The sequence below is a fragment of the Castor canadensis genome, chromosome 13 (genome assembly GCF_047511655.1).
Source record: "Castor canadensis chromosome 13, mCasCan1.hap1v2, whole genome shotgun sequence".
Classification (NCBI taxonomy): Eukaryota; Metazoa; Chordata; class Mammalia; order Rodentia; family Castoridae; genus Castor; species Castor canadensis.
The window spans coordinates 25,133,475-25,150,727 of record NC_133398.1 but is presented as its reverse complement, the minus strand read 5'-3'; the positions used below and the strand labels follow the sequence as shown (position 1 = coordinate 25,150,727).

The 17,253-nt window shown below is 41.2% G+C and overlaps 2 protein-coding genes across 6 annotated transcripts in view; both read right to left on the bottom strand.

Annotated features, from left to right (window-relative positions):
- Nucleotides 1-10,201, bottom strand: part of Ctnnal1 (catenin alpha like 1) — a 66,067-nt gene extending 55,866 nt beyond the window's left edge. The window contains exon 1 of the mRNA XM_020175895.2: nucleotides 9,963-10,201. Coding sequence (XP_020031484.1) covers nucleotides 9,963-10,103 — 141 coding nt within the window. The 5' untranslated portion in view covers nucleotides 10,104-10,201. The remainder of the gene's footprint in view (nucleotides 1-9,962) is intronic.
- A 1,497-nt stretch (nucleotides 10,202-11,698) lies between these two features.
- Tmem245 (transmembrane protein 245) overlaps nucleotides 11,699-17,253 on the bottom strand; it is a 99,719-nt gene continuing 94,164 nt past the window's right edge. For all 5 annotated transcript variants that reach the window (XM_074051310.1, XM_074051312.1, XM_074051311.1 and 2 more), the window contains one exon: nucleotides 11,699-16,762. In XM_074051310.1, coding sequence (XP_073907411.1) covers nucleotides 16,717-16,762 — 46 coding nt within the window. In that variant the 3' untranslated portion in view covers nucleotides 11,699-16,716. The remainder of the gene's footprint in view (nucleotides 16,763-17,253) is intronic.

Here is a 17,253-nt window from a genome sequence, read left to right as displayed (position 1 = left end):
TCTCAGTCTCCAGTCCTGGAGATGGTGCCTCAGATGTTGTTCTGTAGTTGTCTCATCAAAGGGGATGCATAAAGTAGAACAAAACTACACATTCACACACACACACACACACACACACACACACACACACACACACACACAAAGCCCCACCAAGTGTCCCCAGTTCAAATGCAATGTCCCCAGTTCAAATGCAATACAGTTTCAGTAAGTTTTTCGGCTTGCAGGTGTAATTCGGTTGTTCTCTCATCAAAGGTAGGGAGAAAAAGAAAAAAAAGCGTCTGGAGACAGTTCTGAGAGTGGTATCTGCAACTGTGGCTTGCCTGCCTGCTGCTCTCAGCCTGTAGCTGCCGGTTTTATTTATGCAGATCTCTGGGGTGAGCTAGCACTCACCTGGTCCCACAGGCTTTGTTTGCTCAGAGTTCTCCTGTGCGGGAGCCTCTGCTACAGGCTTTCCCCTTTCCAAGCACTGGGAAAGGTGACACTGCCCCCGCGTTGTCAGGCCTGCGTGTTTATTTACAGTTCATGTGGGAGGTGGGTCTTCCCCCCTCTCCTGTGCAGTTTTCCTCCCACTGCCACTTTCACAAGTTTTCCTGCTCCTGCTTACTGGGCGGTGCTGCTGCTCCTGCCGGCCGCCATGTTTGTTTACAGTTCATGTGGGAAGTGGGTCTTCCCTCCTCTCACAAGCTTCCCTGCTCCTGGTTGCTGGGTGCACACCCCACTCCCGCCAGAGCCTCTCCGGCCCGCCCGGCTTGTTTATTTACAGTCCTGGGAAGGATTCCTTTCCCCCAATCTTCAGCACTCAGGGCGTCCCACCCTCTTTCCAGCATGTCTTAACTGTTCTTATTGCTTATTACTCAGTTTCTCTCTTTTTCCCGGGTGGAGGTCAGTCTGTCCAGGGGGCTATGCTGCTCTGGCCCAGGCTTGTCTGTGGGAGTACCGCGGTACCGCAAAGCTCACCTGGTCCGCATCTTCCCAAGCCATATCAAATATGTTTTTTTAAGAGAACTTCCTAGCTTATTGCTGGAGTGGCAAAAGCAGAAGATGGGAGACAGAAAAGTATTGCAAGGATCTGGGCAAAAGACAATGTTGGCTTGAAATAAAGTGGCATAGTCAAGGGGAAAACAGGCAAGCTCGGGGTGTCTTCAATATGATGTGCTTAATGCATTAGATTGTTGATGTGAAAAATGATCCCTACACTCAAGCATGAGAAACAGGTGGATTGGCATAACACTAACATCTTTGTATGGCAGGCACATAAGTGTGTTGCATAAATAACCAAATTTAATCCTTATAGGAATCTTAGGACATGGGTATTACTAGATATAGATAAGGAAACTGATGCCAAAATATGCTTACTTAAGGTAACACAGCTAACAGGTAATGGAGTCAGCATCTGAAGTCAGACGGTTTGCCTCACTGCCCTGTAATGCCACGTAACAACCCAATGAGTTGGGTACTATTATCATTGTCACTTTACAAATAAGGAAACTGGACATCAAAGGGAGATGAGCTAGAATTGAAATTCAGATATCCTGACTGTAGAGACTAGCCTCTTAACCATTTAGCCTTACTGCCTTCTCTTGCCTTATGTTGATAAAAGGATTTAACGCAATGATAACAGCATGTGTGTAACTTAATACACAGTGTATAGTAAGCGTTCAAAGACGTATTATAGTTAGTTCTCTTTCTTAGTTATTATTAAAGTAAAGAAAACTGAGGCTGAGTGAAGTTAACCGCTTGGCTCACACAACTAGAAAATTGGCCTACTTTAGTACTTGAACCCCGATTTATCAGATACCAAGGCCCACTCTGTACTCTTTCCTTTGTTGAAGATTTTCAATCTTTCTTATTTATTTATTTTGTAGGAGAGCAGAATTCTTTCTTCAAAATAAAAATGTTTCCTAAAAGCCCATTATGCAATCACATCAAAGAATCACTACAATTGAACTTTGTGCGAGGAAGCAGAATAACGTACAGTTCTCAACATTCAGGAGGCTGAGGCAGGAGGATCACAAGTTCAAGACCAGCCTGGGTTACACAGAGAGATCCTGACTTAAAAAGTGGGTTAAGGGGAGGATGAAACAAATATGAGACCTATTAGCACCACCTGAAGTCCTTCTCCACCCACACCCAATAGACCTTAGGGAACTCTTATAGTATCACATGCAGAACACAGAGCTTGACCACCATTAGCTATTTCAAACTACTACCTTGAAAGAAACTCTGTAGTGGAAAAGAAGTATAAATTGACACTTATTGTGTCACTAAATGTGTTCCCCCACCCCCACCTCCACCCCAATTCACTGTAATAGCATTAGAAAGTAGAGCCTTTGGTAAGTGATTAGAGATCTAATCATTTAGGGTATAGAGCCCTTGGGAATGGGATTAGAGACCCCAGAGAGAGCTTTGCTTCTTTCCACCACATGCCACAAGAGGACAGTGAGAGGACTCCCATCTGTGATCTAGGAAACAGGCCTCACAAGACACTGAATCAACCACACCTTGATCTTGGACCACCCAGTCTCCAGAACTGTGAGAAATAAATTTGTTAAGGTATTTATCTATGGATTTTGTTGTTGCTTGTTCATTTATGGTACTGAGGACTGAACCCAGAGCCTTGCATACGCTGGGCAAGTGCTCAACCATGGTATTTTTGTCACAGCAGCCTAGAGTAAGGCGGTTGCCTTCATTAAATTCTTTATTTTAACAAGGTTCAAATTTTTCAGTTATAAAGAAAAGATCGTACAATTAGGCCAAAAGGCTATTTATTGTTCATTTCCCAAAGCTACATTTTGCTTTCACTACAAGCATCCTCCCCAGTGCATAATTAGGTGTGGCTGTCTTCCCCTCACTCCAAGCAGTCTGGAAAATGTTCACTCCAAATACACAAGTGCCCTAAAACTGACTTTTAGAAGCTAAGTAAATTCATAAAATTTCTTATTAAAAGATCTATTTATGTCTTAAATTATTTTCAGACCTTAAAAAAGATTGTTCTGGGCTGGCAGAGTGGCAAGTGCTAAAATGCCTGCCTAGCAAGCATCAGGCCCTGAATTCAAACCCTAGTACTGCCAAAAAAGAAACAAGAATTTGCCCAGTGTCACAATGTCAGGAGGTTACCTACACTCTTAACCACTACAACGCCTCTCTTACCTTCTAGGATCAAGGTTAAGGATCAAGAGAAAACAGCTAGTCAGAATGTTATACAATTACAATATGCCGAATAAAATTTTAGCTGGTACTTTTGAAAACTAGGAGGCGTATTAAAATGAATAACAATATGGGTGGGCCCTGACAGAGGGCACTAGAAGAACGTTCGGAGAATGCTTTAATGAACCAGAAAAGAGGGCGGGGAAGGCATCCCATGGGGGAAGAAAGATGATCCACAGCACTGAAGAACCATGCTGTGGAACAGAAGATTAAGAACCAGGGCTTACTTGATACCTTCTGACAAAAGGTATCATGAAGTACAAATTACAACAAAGCTTATATATCTCAGCAGTTAAGAGCATGGCCTCTGCTATCATCTGTTGGGGTTTGAATCCTGGCTTTACTATGTGACCGGTAGCCAGTCATCAACCTTTCTGTGCCTGTTCCTGTATGTAAAAATGGAGACAATAACAGCACTCATACAGTTATCATGGGAAACAAATGAGTAATACAAAATGCAGTATTTCAAATAGTGTCTGTTATAGCGTCTGCACTACATAATGGCTAGGTATGCATAGATTTGTAGAATCTTTCTGTTTGTGATGCTCTTATTTTGTAGAATAACTGACAGTAAGTTCTTGACAGAAATGGACTTTCTTAATTTATTTACCTGCTTTGTGGAGAGGCAAAAAGGCAAGTGAAGGAAGACAGAAGGAAAAGGGCAAAACCTAATTCTCTGTGACCTAAGGAATAATGCAGAAGCCAGCCAGGGACAGAAAAGTCCATCTTTGGGTTTAACTCATCAGTAAGTTCTGAGAATTACAAGAATGTGAACATCAGCTAGTCAGTGGTAAAAAACAACATGGGAGTGAACAGAGCAATCATAGGAGTGTGCTTTCCAGAAGACAGAAAGCACAGTTTCACTGGCTTACAAACCATTTTACTGTTTGAATTTTCTTTTAGAAAATTTTCTAAGTAGAACACACTTAGATCCACATATACAAATCAGCAAAGAGCAAAGAAGGCTCTTTAATCTCTTTGTCCACAATTTACTGAAGCAAAGATTCTGAACAGCTTCTAGGGCAATACAGAGAGAAATAGGAAAATGAAGTGAGCTACCTTAGAAACCTAAAGGGTCTGGAAATGGTGAATAAGGAAATCTATCGCAGACAGGAAAAGACTAGTAGGCAGCAGAAAAACATTCCACTTCAGGGTGGAGTTCAGCAGCAGATATTTTTCTTCCCTTCCTCAGATAAAAATATTATTATCCTGGGAGTGGGAATTTTGACAGGAAGAGTAAAGATTAAAAGAGGTGAGAAGTTGCTCTATAGAAAATATACTTTGTTCTTAGCCCAAGGCTTCTCAAAAAACAGTTTGAATTATAAAATTGTATGTGCAGATTAAAGAAATGACAAAATACCCATGCACCTACCACCAAGCTTAAGAGAACAATGGCAGTGCTAACAGCCCCTGTGTCCTGCTGGCTCCTCCCTGTCATTATCATGTTATCACCTCCCTCCTCCCCAGGAGAAACCACTGTCTTGACTTTGTGCTTACCACTCCATTTTACTGTTATACATGTAGTATAACCCTAAATGATGGACAGTGTAGTTTTGCCTGGGTTTGAACCTAATATTTTTTTCACTTTGTTTTTGAGGTTCACCCATATTGGTAATTATAGCTGTGGTGCATGAGGTAGCTCATTGGATGAGCACGATAAATTGATTTAAACATCTTGTCAAAAGACATTTTGGTCGTTTCCAGTTTGGGGCCATTAGAAGTGTATGTAGAATACCATGTACATTACTATTCCATTTCTCTAATACATGTTGCAGGTGTTTCTTTGTGGATATAGAATATGTGTGTGTGTGTGAGTGTGAAACAGTGTGTGTGAGAGTATGTGTGAGTATGTGAATGTGTGTGTGTGTGTGCGTTTTAAACCCAGGGTCTTGCTATGTAGCTCAGTCTGGTCTATAACTTGTTACGTAGCCCAGGTTGTCCTCAAACTCACAATCCTTTTGCCTCAGCCTCCCACGTGTTGGGATTACAGCCATGAACCACAATGCCCAGCCCACCTTTAATTTTATTTTAGTTCATCTTTTATTTTTTTTTGTGTTGTTGGGGATCAGATCCAGGGTCTTAAACACACACTAAGCACACATTCTACCAGTGAACTACATCCTCAGCTTCTACCTTCAATTTAAACAGATTACAAGCAAACTGTTTCCCAATATGGCTTTACCACTGACATTCCCACTACCTCCACATTTCCTGCCAATACTTCTCACTGTGATTTCGCTTGTATTTTTAATGAAGCTGAACACCTTTTAACTTATCTTTTAGCTGTTTGTTTCCTCTTTTATATGATGATTATTGCTTTTATCAGCTTCTAGCAGCTAATCTTTTTATTTTTGATTCATCGCAGTACTTTATCCTGGGCATCACCAATCATTTCTTGGTGATTTGTGTTGTAATCATATTCTCCACTTTATAGCTTACCTTTTATAATGTCTTTTGATGAAAAGAGGTTCTTCATGTTTTGAGTGTTGCATGTTTGATTTTGAAAGAGGGTCTTGATATATAGCTCAGCCTGGCCTCAAACTTGAGATCCTCCTCCCAGTACCAGGATTATAGATATGCACAACCAGGCCTGCCAGGTTCTTCATTTTAATGGAGCCAAATTTAACAATCTTTGCTTAGAGTTCGAACTTTTGGTGTACTAAAAAATACTTTTCCCCAATGAGGTCATGATAACAGTGCCTTATTTTCTTTCCCTAAAAGAGTCAGTTTTTACATTCTTATTGATGTCCTTAATCCATCTGAAATTGATTTGTGTGTGTATTCCCTCCTTATTTTTCTATGATATGGGACAAACATCTAATTTCATGTAGTTCTATTTAGATAACAAATTGTCCTAGTCTCATTTTTTAAAAAGTTCTTCCTTTCCCCACTGACCAGAAATTGTTTACCAAGTTTTCATGTATGAGTGGACCTGGTCCAGGGCTTTTTATTGTGTGTGGCTGGTCTATTTTGTCCTCCTTGTTCTTATTTCCATATAATAGCTATAAATCTTGAAACCTGGTAGAGCAAGTCCACCCACCTTATTTCCCGTCTGGCTACTCTTTGCCCTTTTGTTCTTTCATATAAAATTTCAAAATTTTAGAATTACTTTCATCAACTTCCACTTAAAAACTTGTATTGAAATTTTCATGGGAATTACATTAAATTTTTAGATCAACAGGAAAAGGTGAAATGTTTACAATATCATACCAAACTAGGCATGAACATAGTACCTCTCTCTCACTTACTTAGATCTACTTTGGCTTTCTTTTTGTGACAGTATGAGGTTTGAACTCAGGGCTTCTTGCTTGCTAGACAGATACTCTACTGCTTGACCCATGCCTCCAGCTCTACTTTGGCTTTCAATAAAAATTGTTTCCATTTAGTCTGGCATCTCTCTTTTATATACATATACACACATATACACATATACGTGTGTGTGTATATATATATATATATATTATACTGTAGATATTATAAATTATATAATTTTCTAGAAACCTCATATTTTGCTGTTTTATTATAACTTGCCTTTTTTAGAATTACTTTTTGTTTGTTATAATGCAATTATCCTTATTCCATATTCTGTGAGCCACCTCAATGTTCCTAATTTTTATAATTAATTCATAAACTTAAATTTTCGATGTAGACAGTCATATCCCAATGAGACTTTTGATTTGTCTTTTCCTATTGCTATACTTTTATTTCTTCTCCCTGTCTTATTGAGTTGGGGAGGATTTCTAGTACAGATTGAATGAAATATGTGATAGTAGGCATCCTACTCCTGTTTCTGCTTTAAAAGGAAATTTTCAGTTTAAATTTGATTACAGTTATGATATTAATTGTAAGTTTCCTATAGATACTCATCAGGTTAAGGAAGGTTTTTCTGACTTTTTTTTTTTTTTTTTTTCAGTGCTGGGATCAATTTTTTTTGTTTTTTGTTTCCAAAACCTCATAAATGCTAGGCTAGCACTCTACTACTGAGCTACACCCCCAGCAAGGAAGGTTTTCCCTACTGCTAGTTTACTAAACAGTTTTTATCATGATTAGAAGCTGAATGCAATTCAATGCTTTTTTTGCATCTATTGTTATAAACACATGTATGTTCTAGTTGGTGAAGGTCAAAAATTATACATAGGATTCTAATATTGACACAAACTTGTATTCCTAGCATAAAGCCTGTAACTCAGGACTTTCACTTGGAGATGATAAAGTGAGATACCAAAATAGAAGATTTTACAATGCTAATTTTATTTGTTTACCTCAAGACCCCATCTCTTCCGCAGCACCATTTCTGATTCATCCATTCCTTCTCTGAGCTCTCTGAGCACTTATTTGTTGATGTTCATTCCACACTTGGAAAGTACTATTCTATGTGTGCCCTATCTACCAGCTGTACTATTATGTACTTAAAGAGCAGCAACAACTAGTAAGCATGTAACAAGTCCTTGCTTAAAGCGCTTAAAATATCCTTGTGCATAAGTTGTAAAAAATGAGTTGTAAAATAATACAGCATCCTTAGAAAAGAGACATCTGGACATACAAGAGCTGCAGTTCTTTTAATACACACAGAAACTTTAAGATCATTCTAAATTGTGTCTGCCCTGGTTATTTTGTTTTTGTTTTTTTCTGTTACTTGCCCTGTTAACAAGACTCTTTCGACCATGCTTTATACATTTCTTGGTATTAAGTGAAACTTAACTTTTTATTGTTGAGGACAGTCAATTAGGAATATCAGTTATCAGATATAGTTGTGGGGTGCAGAACCTCAGCTGTGATACTGAACAGGCTTTAGCAGGGAAAGAAAGAAGAAAAAAAGTAAATAAAAAGCAGGTATTTTTCCTGCTTTGGCATTGACCTCTAGTAACTCTTAGCAGGAATCACACTTTCTCCTCCTCTATTCTCCCCACCCTTTTACCCCAGAATTATACAATGCAGCAGAGAGTACTGATACATTTGTAGCAGTGATACTGTAAAAAGTTACCATTTCTCCAGATTACAACTTTCCCACTTGTTTTCCATGTGGACTCCCTGCTCCATACCTACCATGAGCTGACCTCACCGCTGCCTTACATCTCTAGAGGGCACACAGCACATTGTAGTAGCTAAAATAAAGACTGGAGCCATGCTGCCTAGGTTCAAATCCCAACTTGGCACTTCATATTGAAAGCCCTAATGATGTAAGTCATTTGATCTCACTAATCCTCAATTTCCTCACCTATTTCATGAGAATAAACATGTATCTACCTCACAAGACTGTTATGAGAATTAAGGAGTTACTATTTACAAAGTGCTTAAAACATGGCTTAGCATGTATTATTAAATAAGTGGATAAAATACTATTAACTTGAATTTCATTACTCTCCCATCGCTGTCTCATAGAAGTGCCCCAGTACTTCTCACTTTGGATTGTGGTTGTCCTGGTGGTGGTGGTGTTATTTTGGGGGAAGAAAAGGCAGTGCAGACATTACTAAGAGATCTCAACGCTGGGCCCCCTGGTCAGTGCCTCTACCATTAGACAGGGAGGGACAGAGTGGGGAAAGCAGGGGGAGGAGGAGTGTCAGTACCATCACTACTCTATTATCCATGTGAAACAGGTGAAGAACACAGGCTATTAATTTAATCAGCAGAACAAGAATTTAGGGACATATGTAACTGCCGTTTTCAAATATTTACAAGGCTGGGTTGGAGAAGAAATAGCATTTCAAATTCTACGGAACCGCAGCTGCCTCCCCTTCACCGAAGACGTTTAAGTAGGGTTAATGGTGACCAGGTGTCAAGGATGCTACAAGAAAGAGTTTTTTAATTTAAAGTCGGATAATTTAAGACTCCTACTTCTAAAATCTCGGCAATCCTGGCGTGAGTCACCACGATGTTACAACCTCAGTATGAGTCACCCATCGCCAACACGCTGCCAAAGGCACAGCATTCTTCACTCCTTGCAGCATTTGGCACATTACCATAGAGGTAGGTGAGGAACCCTAGCCCTCGGGTTATGAATACCTCAGCTCAGAATAACAAAAACTTAAAAAAAACCCAAAAACTAAGCACATCGGTGATCTGATTCCAGACTTCTTTGACGACCGACGAGTACAATGACAAATGCATCCCAAGTGGGACTTGGCAAAAAGGTGTGCATCCGGCTTAAGTCTCAGGCTGTCCTTCCAGGCACGGTCCCAACAGGCGAGACAAACGCAGACAGAAGCGAGCAGACAGGTGCGGGGACAGCAGGGTGGCCGGGGCGAGTGGAGCTGGGCGAGCCCGCACGGGCAGGGGCGAGGGACAAAGGCCTCGGCCAGCAGGCTGGCCCCGGGAGGACAGCAGGAATGCCCCAGACAGAGTCCAGCGCCGGGGTCTGGCCCGGGACGCGCAGTCGGATGACCCGCGGCAGCTAACAGGGTCCTCCTTAGGTGCCAGGGGAGCCGCGGGTCCCCTCTGATCCGGAGCTGGGCTCCCGGAGAGGATCGGGGGCACAGGCGGGACAGCGCGCACCTGCTGGGCTCCGCGGCCCGCCCGGCCCGGCCCCGCACAGCGGTCCCTCGGCCTCGCCGCGGGACTTTGTGGGGTTCAGTCCCCCGCCGCCAAGGCCGCCGCCGGGTTCCGACTCCCACATGGGCGGTGCGACAGCGACGCCGCAGCGCCCGCACAGAATGTGAGGCAGCGGCTGCCTCCCGCCCCTCCAGGCCCGGCCCGGGTCGCGCAAGCCGCAGCCGCCATCGCGGCGAGAAGAGGGGCCGCGCCGCGCGCCACTTTACCTGAGAAACCAGCGGGAGCAGCGTCTGCTCCACCGAGCGAGTTTTGATCTCGAGTCCCGAGTCGAAGAAGAAGCCCGAGGGACTGGAGCCGTGTAATCCTCCGGCGCCGCCGACGCCCGCGGAGCCCGCAGAGGAGGCCATGGCCCTCTGCCCGTCGCGCAGCTCGCTCTGCGCGCCACGGCTTGCCGGCCAACCAGACCGCGGTTCTGCGGCGGCCGCACTGCACCGCGTCGGGCCGCCAAGGTCCCGCCCCCAGAGCGACCCCGCCCCCTCTGGCCCCGCCCTCAGTAGTACGCCATCGCATCTTCCCCGCCCCGCGCCCGACGAACTCCAATCGGGGGCTTGCTCTCTGAAGCCCCGCCCCTCGGCTGAACCCGCTCCGCAAGGCCCCGCCCCCTTCGCAGTGCGTGCGGAGCATCTCACCTGAACAGTGAGAAGCTACTGATGACTTCCCATGGCCACGTGGGTTCTTACAAGAGGACAAATGCCTGCAGCAGTCATCTTCCCGTTAGGTGACTTGCCCCAAAAGTCAAGTTGTGCTGGGGTTGAAACTGGTAGAGCAGAACCAGAGTCTAGTCTATGCCGTGGCACCTCTACCCTGCGACAGGAATCTGACAGGTTATCGTCTTTGAGGCTTCTCAGAAAAGTCCCATTCTTCCCAACCCCCACTCCTGCTTCCTGACCATTTATTTCTCACACTTAGAATTGGATCAAACATCTGGGGGCTGGTGGAGTGGCTCAAGTCGGTAAAGCAAGCGTGAGGCCCTGAGTTCAGACCCCAGTATCGCAAAAAAAATTAGTAGCACAATTACATATAGAATGCTTGGAAACTCATCAAGAAGGCAGTGTAGCTCTCAAACTGTGTAGAATTATTCAAAAGGGAATTAAAACTTGAAAAATGTCCACTGCCCAATACTATTTTTAAAACTTTCCCAAAATTATTTTTTCCTAGTGCCAGGCACAGCAGTTTCTTAATAACTGTTCACTGAGTGAAAAGATCAGTTTCAATTTCCGAAGTCACCTAAGGGTAAGAATCAGTTCTGTGTCCAGTCTGCAGCTCACGCCTTCAGGTTTCCAGGAACAAACCCACATGGAGGCTGTCAGAAGCCTGAAGTTCCAGACTTAAGCAGGAGGCTGAAAAGAAACGTGTTCTGAAGTACCCACCAATGAAAGCCCATCAGGTAAGAATCTGAGGCTAGCTAGTCCACCCTCAACATTAGCCAGGATCATTCCCCATCCGTATCAGACCAGTGAGCTGGGTACCATCAACTTGAGATGTGGAAGCCTCTTTCCCAAATACTGTTGAAATATGCACAGGTTATCTTTGACCAAAAATCTATGCACAAGCATAGATTTTATTTTCTGTTCAGTAATATAGTTGCTGAATTCAACTCTTTATTTCTGATTCTTACTCCTCAGCCATCCTTTGCACACTTCCTATCTACCCCAAGGCACGGAGGGCATCAGCCTCAGACATAGACCCTTTGGTCTCTTTAAAGTCTCCAGCAACCTCTCCTCAGACACAACTTCCCGAATCTCATGTAAGATGACCATATTTCATAAAAATTCAGTGTAGGCACTGGTGCCAAAGGAAAAGCAGGATATAAAGTCCTGAAGGACTGATGGTAGATCAAATTTCTTGGGAGGGCACAGTGGCTCATATCAGTAATCCCTGCTACACAAGAAACAACACACACACACAAATCAAGAGACAAGAGGCTAAGTTTACCACCTGATTCATTCAACACTGGTAATTTTATTTCAAAATATAAATATTTTACAAAGAAGTTATTACAGTAGTAGGTTGTCAAAGCAAGTTAAAGCTAAGAAAAAGCATTTGTGTAAGAATAAAGAATATTTATTGTTGTATTTGAATATTCTTTTTTATTCTGGAGCCATCTTTCCTCTGCCTGAGGATGCAAAGCTGATACATTTTCAGAGTTCTGTAATTACAACTTTGACTACTTACTTTCGCAATCAAATGTTATTTGAAATACACTCCAGTCACCCAAACACATTTCACTGTGAGGGCAGAGAAGGCTCTTCTCTGGTATAGTTACGATAAGAGTTATGATTCTGGGTCACAAAATACAAAAGAATTGGTATTCACAATAAGTCAAATACAATGTTAGTTTAAGATTTACCTCCATACCTTTTGTTGTAAAATAATAAATCTACAAGTCCAGGCATAAAGAATTCTAGACTTAGAGTCAGAAATTCAACTGAATTTTGACTTCATCCTTTTGTGGTACAAACTTAGGGGGAAAAAAAAGTTACAAAAAGAAAATGAAAAAAGAACAAAATAAAAAATACTTTCAGAGCATCCAGTGCCTCATCTGTGCAATGACTATAATACTGCTTAACTCACAGGGCTATTCCCAAAGTGTCTGAAAACTATAAAGTGCTAAATAAAAGCATTATGAAAATGTAATTGATATCAATATATTACTACTGTATTTTGTGCAATAATTAATCCTTGCAAAATTAAACACAAATACTGATTTTACACACCATAGGTGGAAAAGAACCTCTATTAAGTATAATTCTGAATAGCAAATACACTTTCTGTTTAGTATCTCACTAAACTGTTGGGATTATCAAAGATCACATGGTATTACAGTAATAGAGTCACTGTATTTTCACTGGGGATAGTCTTTTAAAAGACTCGTAAGCTTGATCAAGAGCTGTTTCCCAAAGGACCCACAGTCCTTTGAGATGCTCTGAGAAAAGGCCAGGTGGGATACAATCTAAGGTCCAGTAGTTTTTGCCCCATCTTATAAATTCACAATGTTATCATAGCATGTTAAAAACTCTAAGTACAAGTAAAGGAAATAAACTCAGCATTCCTCAATTTTAATTGACCATGGCCTCCCTACCACACTCACAGACATACACACACACTTTTTTTTCCCCTCTTACAACATCTATTAATACCACTTGGAACTACCGCTATAAGAAACATATTTTGCCAAAAGCTGTTCAACTATAAGGAAAATGGAAAAGCAGTAGAACATGGGCCAAGAGAGAAAGGAACTGTATTCCACTTTGACTTCTGTTACACACTGGCTGCGTGTGTGTGTGTGTGTGTGTGTGTGTGTGTGTGTGTGTGTGTGTGTATTAGATAAGCTACTTTGTTTCCTTCTCTAGAAAATGATAGTTATCTAATCATATATGGCCCATTGTAGAGCAGAACTTCTATGACTCTAGTAGATAGAAAGAACATTCTTGATTATTTTAAACTCCAAAAACTGCTCAGTGCCTTCAGATATGTGTATATTTTTTTGCAGGTTATCAAAATAAGTTAATGAAATGAAAATGTTTTCATGGCAAAATGCTTAAAGATAAGAAATGGATAAAAATAAAAAGTATTTGTTCTTAGCTAGAACCAGCATTTAGGGGTGTGTTGTCAGAACCTATTTCCACCGTAAAAGGGCACTCAAAATCTTACTGTAATGCTCTTGGAAGGGTCTTGGTAGACCCTCAGAGGAGACTGCAAGGTTGGGTCCTGGAGGATGGGAAGTCCTCAGGATTTTTTCTTATAAACTCTCAGGTTGAAAGTTCTGGACAGCTCACCTAAATTTATCTGTTCTTATCTAATCCCTCATGGTTTGGATTTCTGAGTATTTCTTGCTTAGCAATGACACATTCCTTAAACACTAATATAACCAAAGTGGGACCTACAGTACTAGAAAGTCCTGATAGGTCACAATGCATTCATGTTAAGGGCAAGCTTAGCCAGAAGACCCTTTAACTGGAATAAGCAGCTGCCAATTCCAAAGACTATACAGAGTTTGTTTAAATTGAGGATCTCCATATAACCCATCTTGGGCATCTTTCCACAGTCAAAAGCCGACACACATTCATCTCAGAAGCCAAGGAAAAACTGCCAGCTAACCATCTGTGTGGAAGAAAGGGTTAGGAAACTTTGCAATTTTAACAAAATCTAAGACTGGTATCTAAGGCAATCAGTCTAGCAGAGGTCACTTCCAGGAACAGAATTAAAGCAGGACTTACATGATATGGAATTTATGCTGAAAAGCTATGCCTTGTTCTCTCTTGGAAAGAAGAGGACATCAGCAGAGCTTTTACCTCCTCCTGCAACCATTCTGTATATATCTGAAAAGGGAATGTGAACTTGACACTAATCTTTAATGAATCAATAACAGCCAAGATAATGTGACAGATTTCAGTACTCTGTTTTTACTAAAGCTACTTCTACTTCATGGATGCATTGTCTGTTCCTAGGGAAACTTCTCTTTCTGATGGAGTCTCAGATTATCTTTGAGAAATGAGTGTTAGACGCCTACTTTTTCACACCACCTGATCTCAATCTATACCCTGTGAAAATTCTGTAAAACCTCCTCTGCACCTGAGGCCACATACTAGGGCACTTCTCTCTATTCTGAACTCCCCAGCTCTAAGACCTTCCTAGTGTTTAAACTGTCACTGTAGCAATGAAGCAGTTCAAGTTTCCTGATCAGAAATGTGTAGCACTCTGGAGCACCTCTGTTCCTAATATTTCAGGCCAGTATTATATCACTGTTGCTAATTTAGGCAGCTCTAACCTAGTCTCTTAGAGCTCAGAGTTCCCCTCTAAAAACCTGGTATTCATGCTAGTAATTATACCAAAAGCAGTATAACATAGGCTCAAATTTAGCCTTTTGCAATATCACTTTACACAGCTAAAAACACTTTAATTTGTATATGCATGCTAATTCACTGTGTATAATACCTGCCTCTTATGAATATTTGCTAGTTACACTTACGAACTTACCAGCATAGGGTTAACAAAAACAAAGTTGATTTCTTTACCTTTTAATGCAAAAATGTGTAATATTATATGTGATCAAAAATTTGTAATTTGAGATTAAAGTGGGAGAAGGCGTCTCATGAGTTATCTCCTACAGTACAGTCCTTGGCGTGATGACTAGAGCTTGGAAAACACTCAAGAGATGTGTTAATGAGCAAAGGAATCACTGAATAACTGACTGAGAGTAAGCTAGGCAGTGGTCAGATCTCACACTTGATGGAATGGCAGATTCTAAACACTGTAGGACTCACAGGACAAGTAAGAGACCCATATGCAGCAAATTGTGAAGCTACAGTCAAGAGACACCTGGTAGCCTTTTCTGCATGGGATTTATCTTAAGTAAGAATAAATTTAATTAACATTAACTTCTTAGTGAGATGCTTCAGTAAAAAATATTTCTACTCTTAAATGTTTTCCAAAAAGCAAATCTTTGACACAAATTCCTTCTGTTCCACATTCCCTTGGGAGTACAGGAAGGGCATGATGATTGTTTTAAATGGTGGAAAGGGTACAATGCTAGGAGGTGAATTTTAGTTCCAACCATTTCATTAACTGTAGGACAAGTCTTCATTCATAACAAATGGACAGCAACACCTACTCTAGTTCATAGTACTGGGAAAACTGCCTAAGACATTAGGAAAAATGTTCCATGGTATAGCACAGTTTGTAGAGTATGATCTCAGAAAGACCTTTGTGACCAAATCTTACTAAATTTTATGCCTTTGCACTGGTCACTTTTCTGAACCTTAGCTCCCCATTAGTGTGAAACTACTGTAAAATTATAAAAAAGCTGTATGAAACCTGATGTGAAATAATATGTGCAGAGGGACTCACCGTATAAAATGCTGGTTATTGTGATATCTGAGATAGTTAAAAAGATACAATTCAGCAAGCATTCATCTAGAGTAGCATGTGCAAGGCACTGTGCTAACAGACAGAAAACATAAAAGTCTACAACTACTTAGCTAATAACTAGTAACTAATGAGAATTCCAAATAATGAAATAGGAATACACTTAACAAATCAGAGTACTGCTACACCTGAGATTTTTTTACTCAAAACATTTAAAAGAGAAATCTTAATGATAGCATAAATTCTATCATATCATTACCATTCACAGCAGCTTATAAAGTATTTTAACTCAACCTGGTCAGCCAAGTTTTAGAATTTTGGCAATACTATAATGAGAGATAAAGGGAGAAAGAAGGGGAAGAACGGCTTCAGTCTTTCTGTGTCTCCTCTGGTGGCAACATACAGCTCAACATAAACTAAGCTGTCCCATCATTTCACCTAAGATTTTTTTCTTTCTCAAAGAGGGAATGATACATTATTTAAGAGGGGTCACAGTCTCATTTCTCCTGCTCAAACACCTTACATAGATAAAGGTGAAAACCTTCTTCATTGAAAAGTGACTGTCATAGAAAAGTTTAAGAGCAGATTTCTTAAAGCAAGAGAAAACTGCATTGAATATGCTTTTCTTTGGGGGGGGGCAGTGTGGAGGGTGGGACTGGGGTATGAACTCAGGGCTTCCCACTTACAAAGCAGGCGCTTTGAGCCACACCTCCAGTCCTACATTGAATATACTTTTAACAGCAGGTAGTTTAGAGTTCTTAACTTTACAAATACATTATTATAATAATAGAGATAATCAAAATGGGAAAATGTCAAGCCATGGTACCAGTGTATAAACTAAAACGTTTTAAGCCATCTTAGGTTGTCAAGTGAGCAAACCACATTTCTGAACTCTAAAGCTGTGTTTGAAAATGAAAAGCAGTCCACAGCAAGTTCTTTCTTGTTCAGGTGTTCTGCATGTAAGGCCAGGAGTCTTCTGCTTCTTTCCTGGGCGCTGTCTGCTAGGCCCAGCTGACAGTACAGAAGGCCAGTGCTGAGAGGAACTCACTATCAGGGTGGAACTTCCCAAGAAATCACTGCCGTGAAGCCGTATCAGTCTACTGAAGATTTCAGATCTTCAGAGATATCACGGAAAATCCTGAAAGAATAGACATAGCTTATCAGGGAGTTGACTTGCATTGATTTCCTGTGCAAGTCTGTTACCTTCTAGATTAATTCTTTTTTTTTTTTCTCCCCACTGCCCCCACCCCCTCCCTTACCAACCACTCCGCCCCCTCCCTCTCCCCCCCCTCAATACCCAGCAGAAACTATTTTGCCCTTATTTCTAATTTTGTTGTACAGAGAGTATAAGCAATAATAGGAAGGAACAAGGGTTTTTGCTGGTTGAGATAAGGATAGCTATACAGGGCATTGACTCACATTGATTTCCTGTGCGTGTGTGTTACCTTCTAGGTTAATTCTTTTTGATCTAACCTTTTCTCTAGTTCCTGCTCCCCTTCTCCTATTGGCCTCAGTTGCTTTTAAGGTATCTGCTTTAGTTTCTCTGCATTGAGGGCAACAAATGCTAGCTAATTTTTAGGTGTCTTACCTATCCTCATATCTCCCTTCTGTGCCCTCGCTTTTATCATG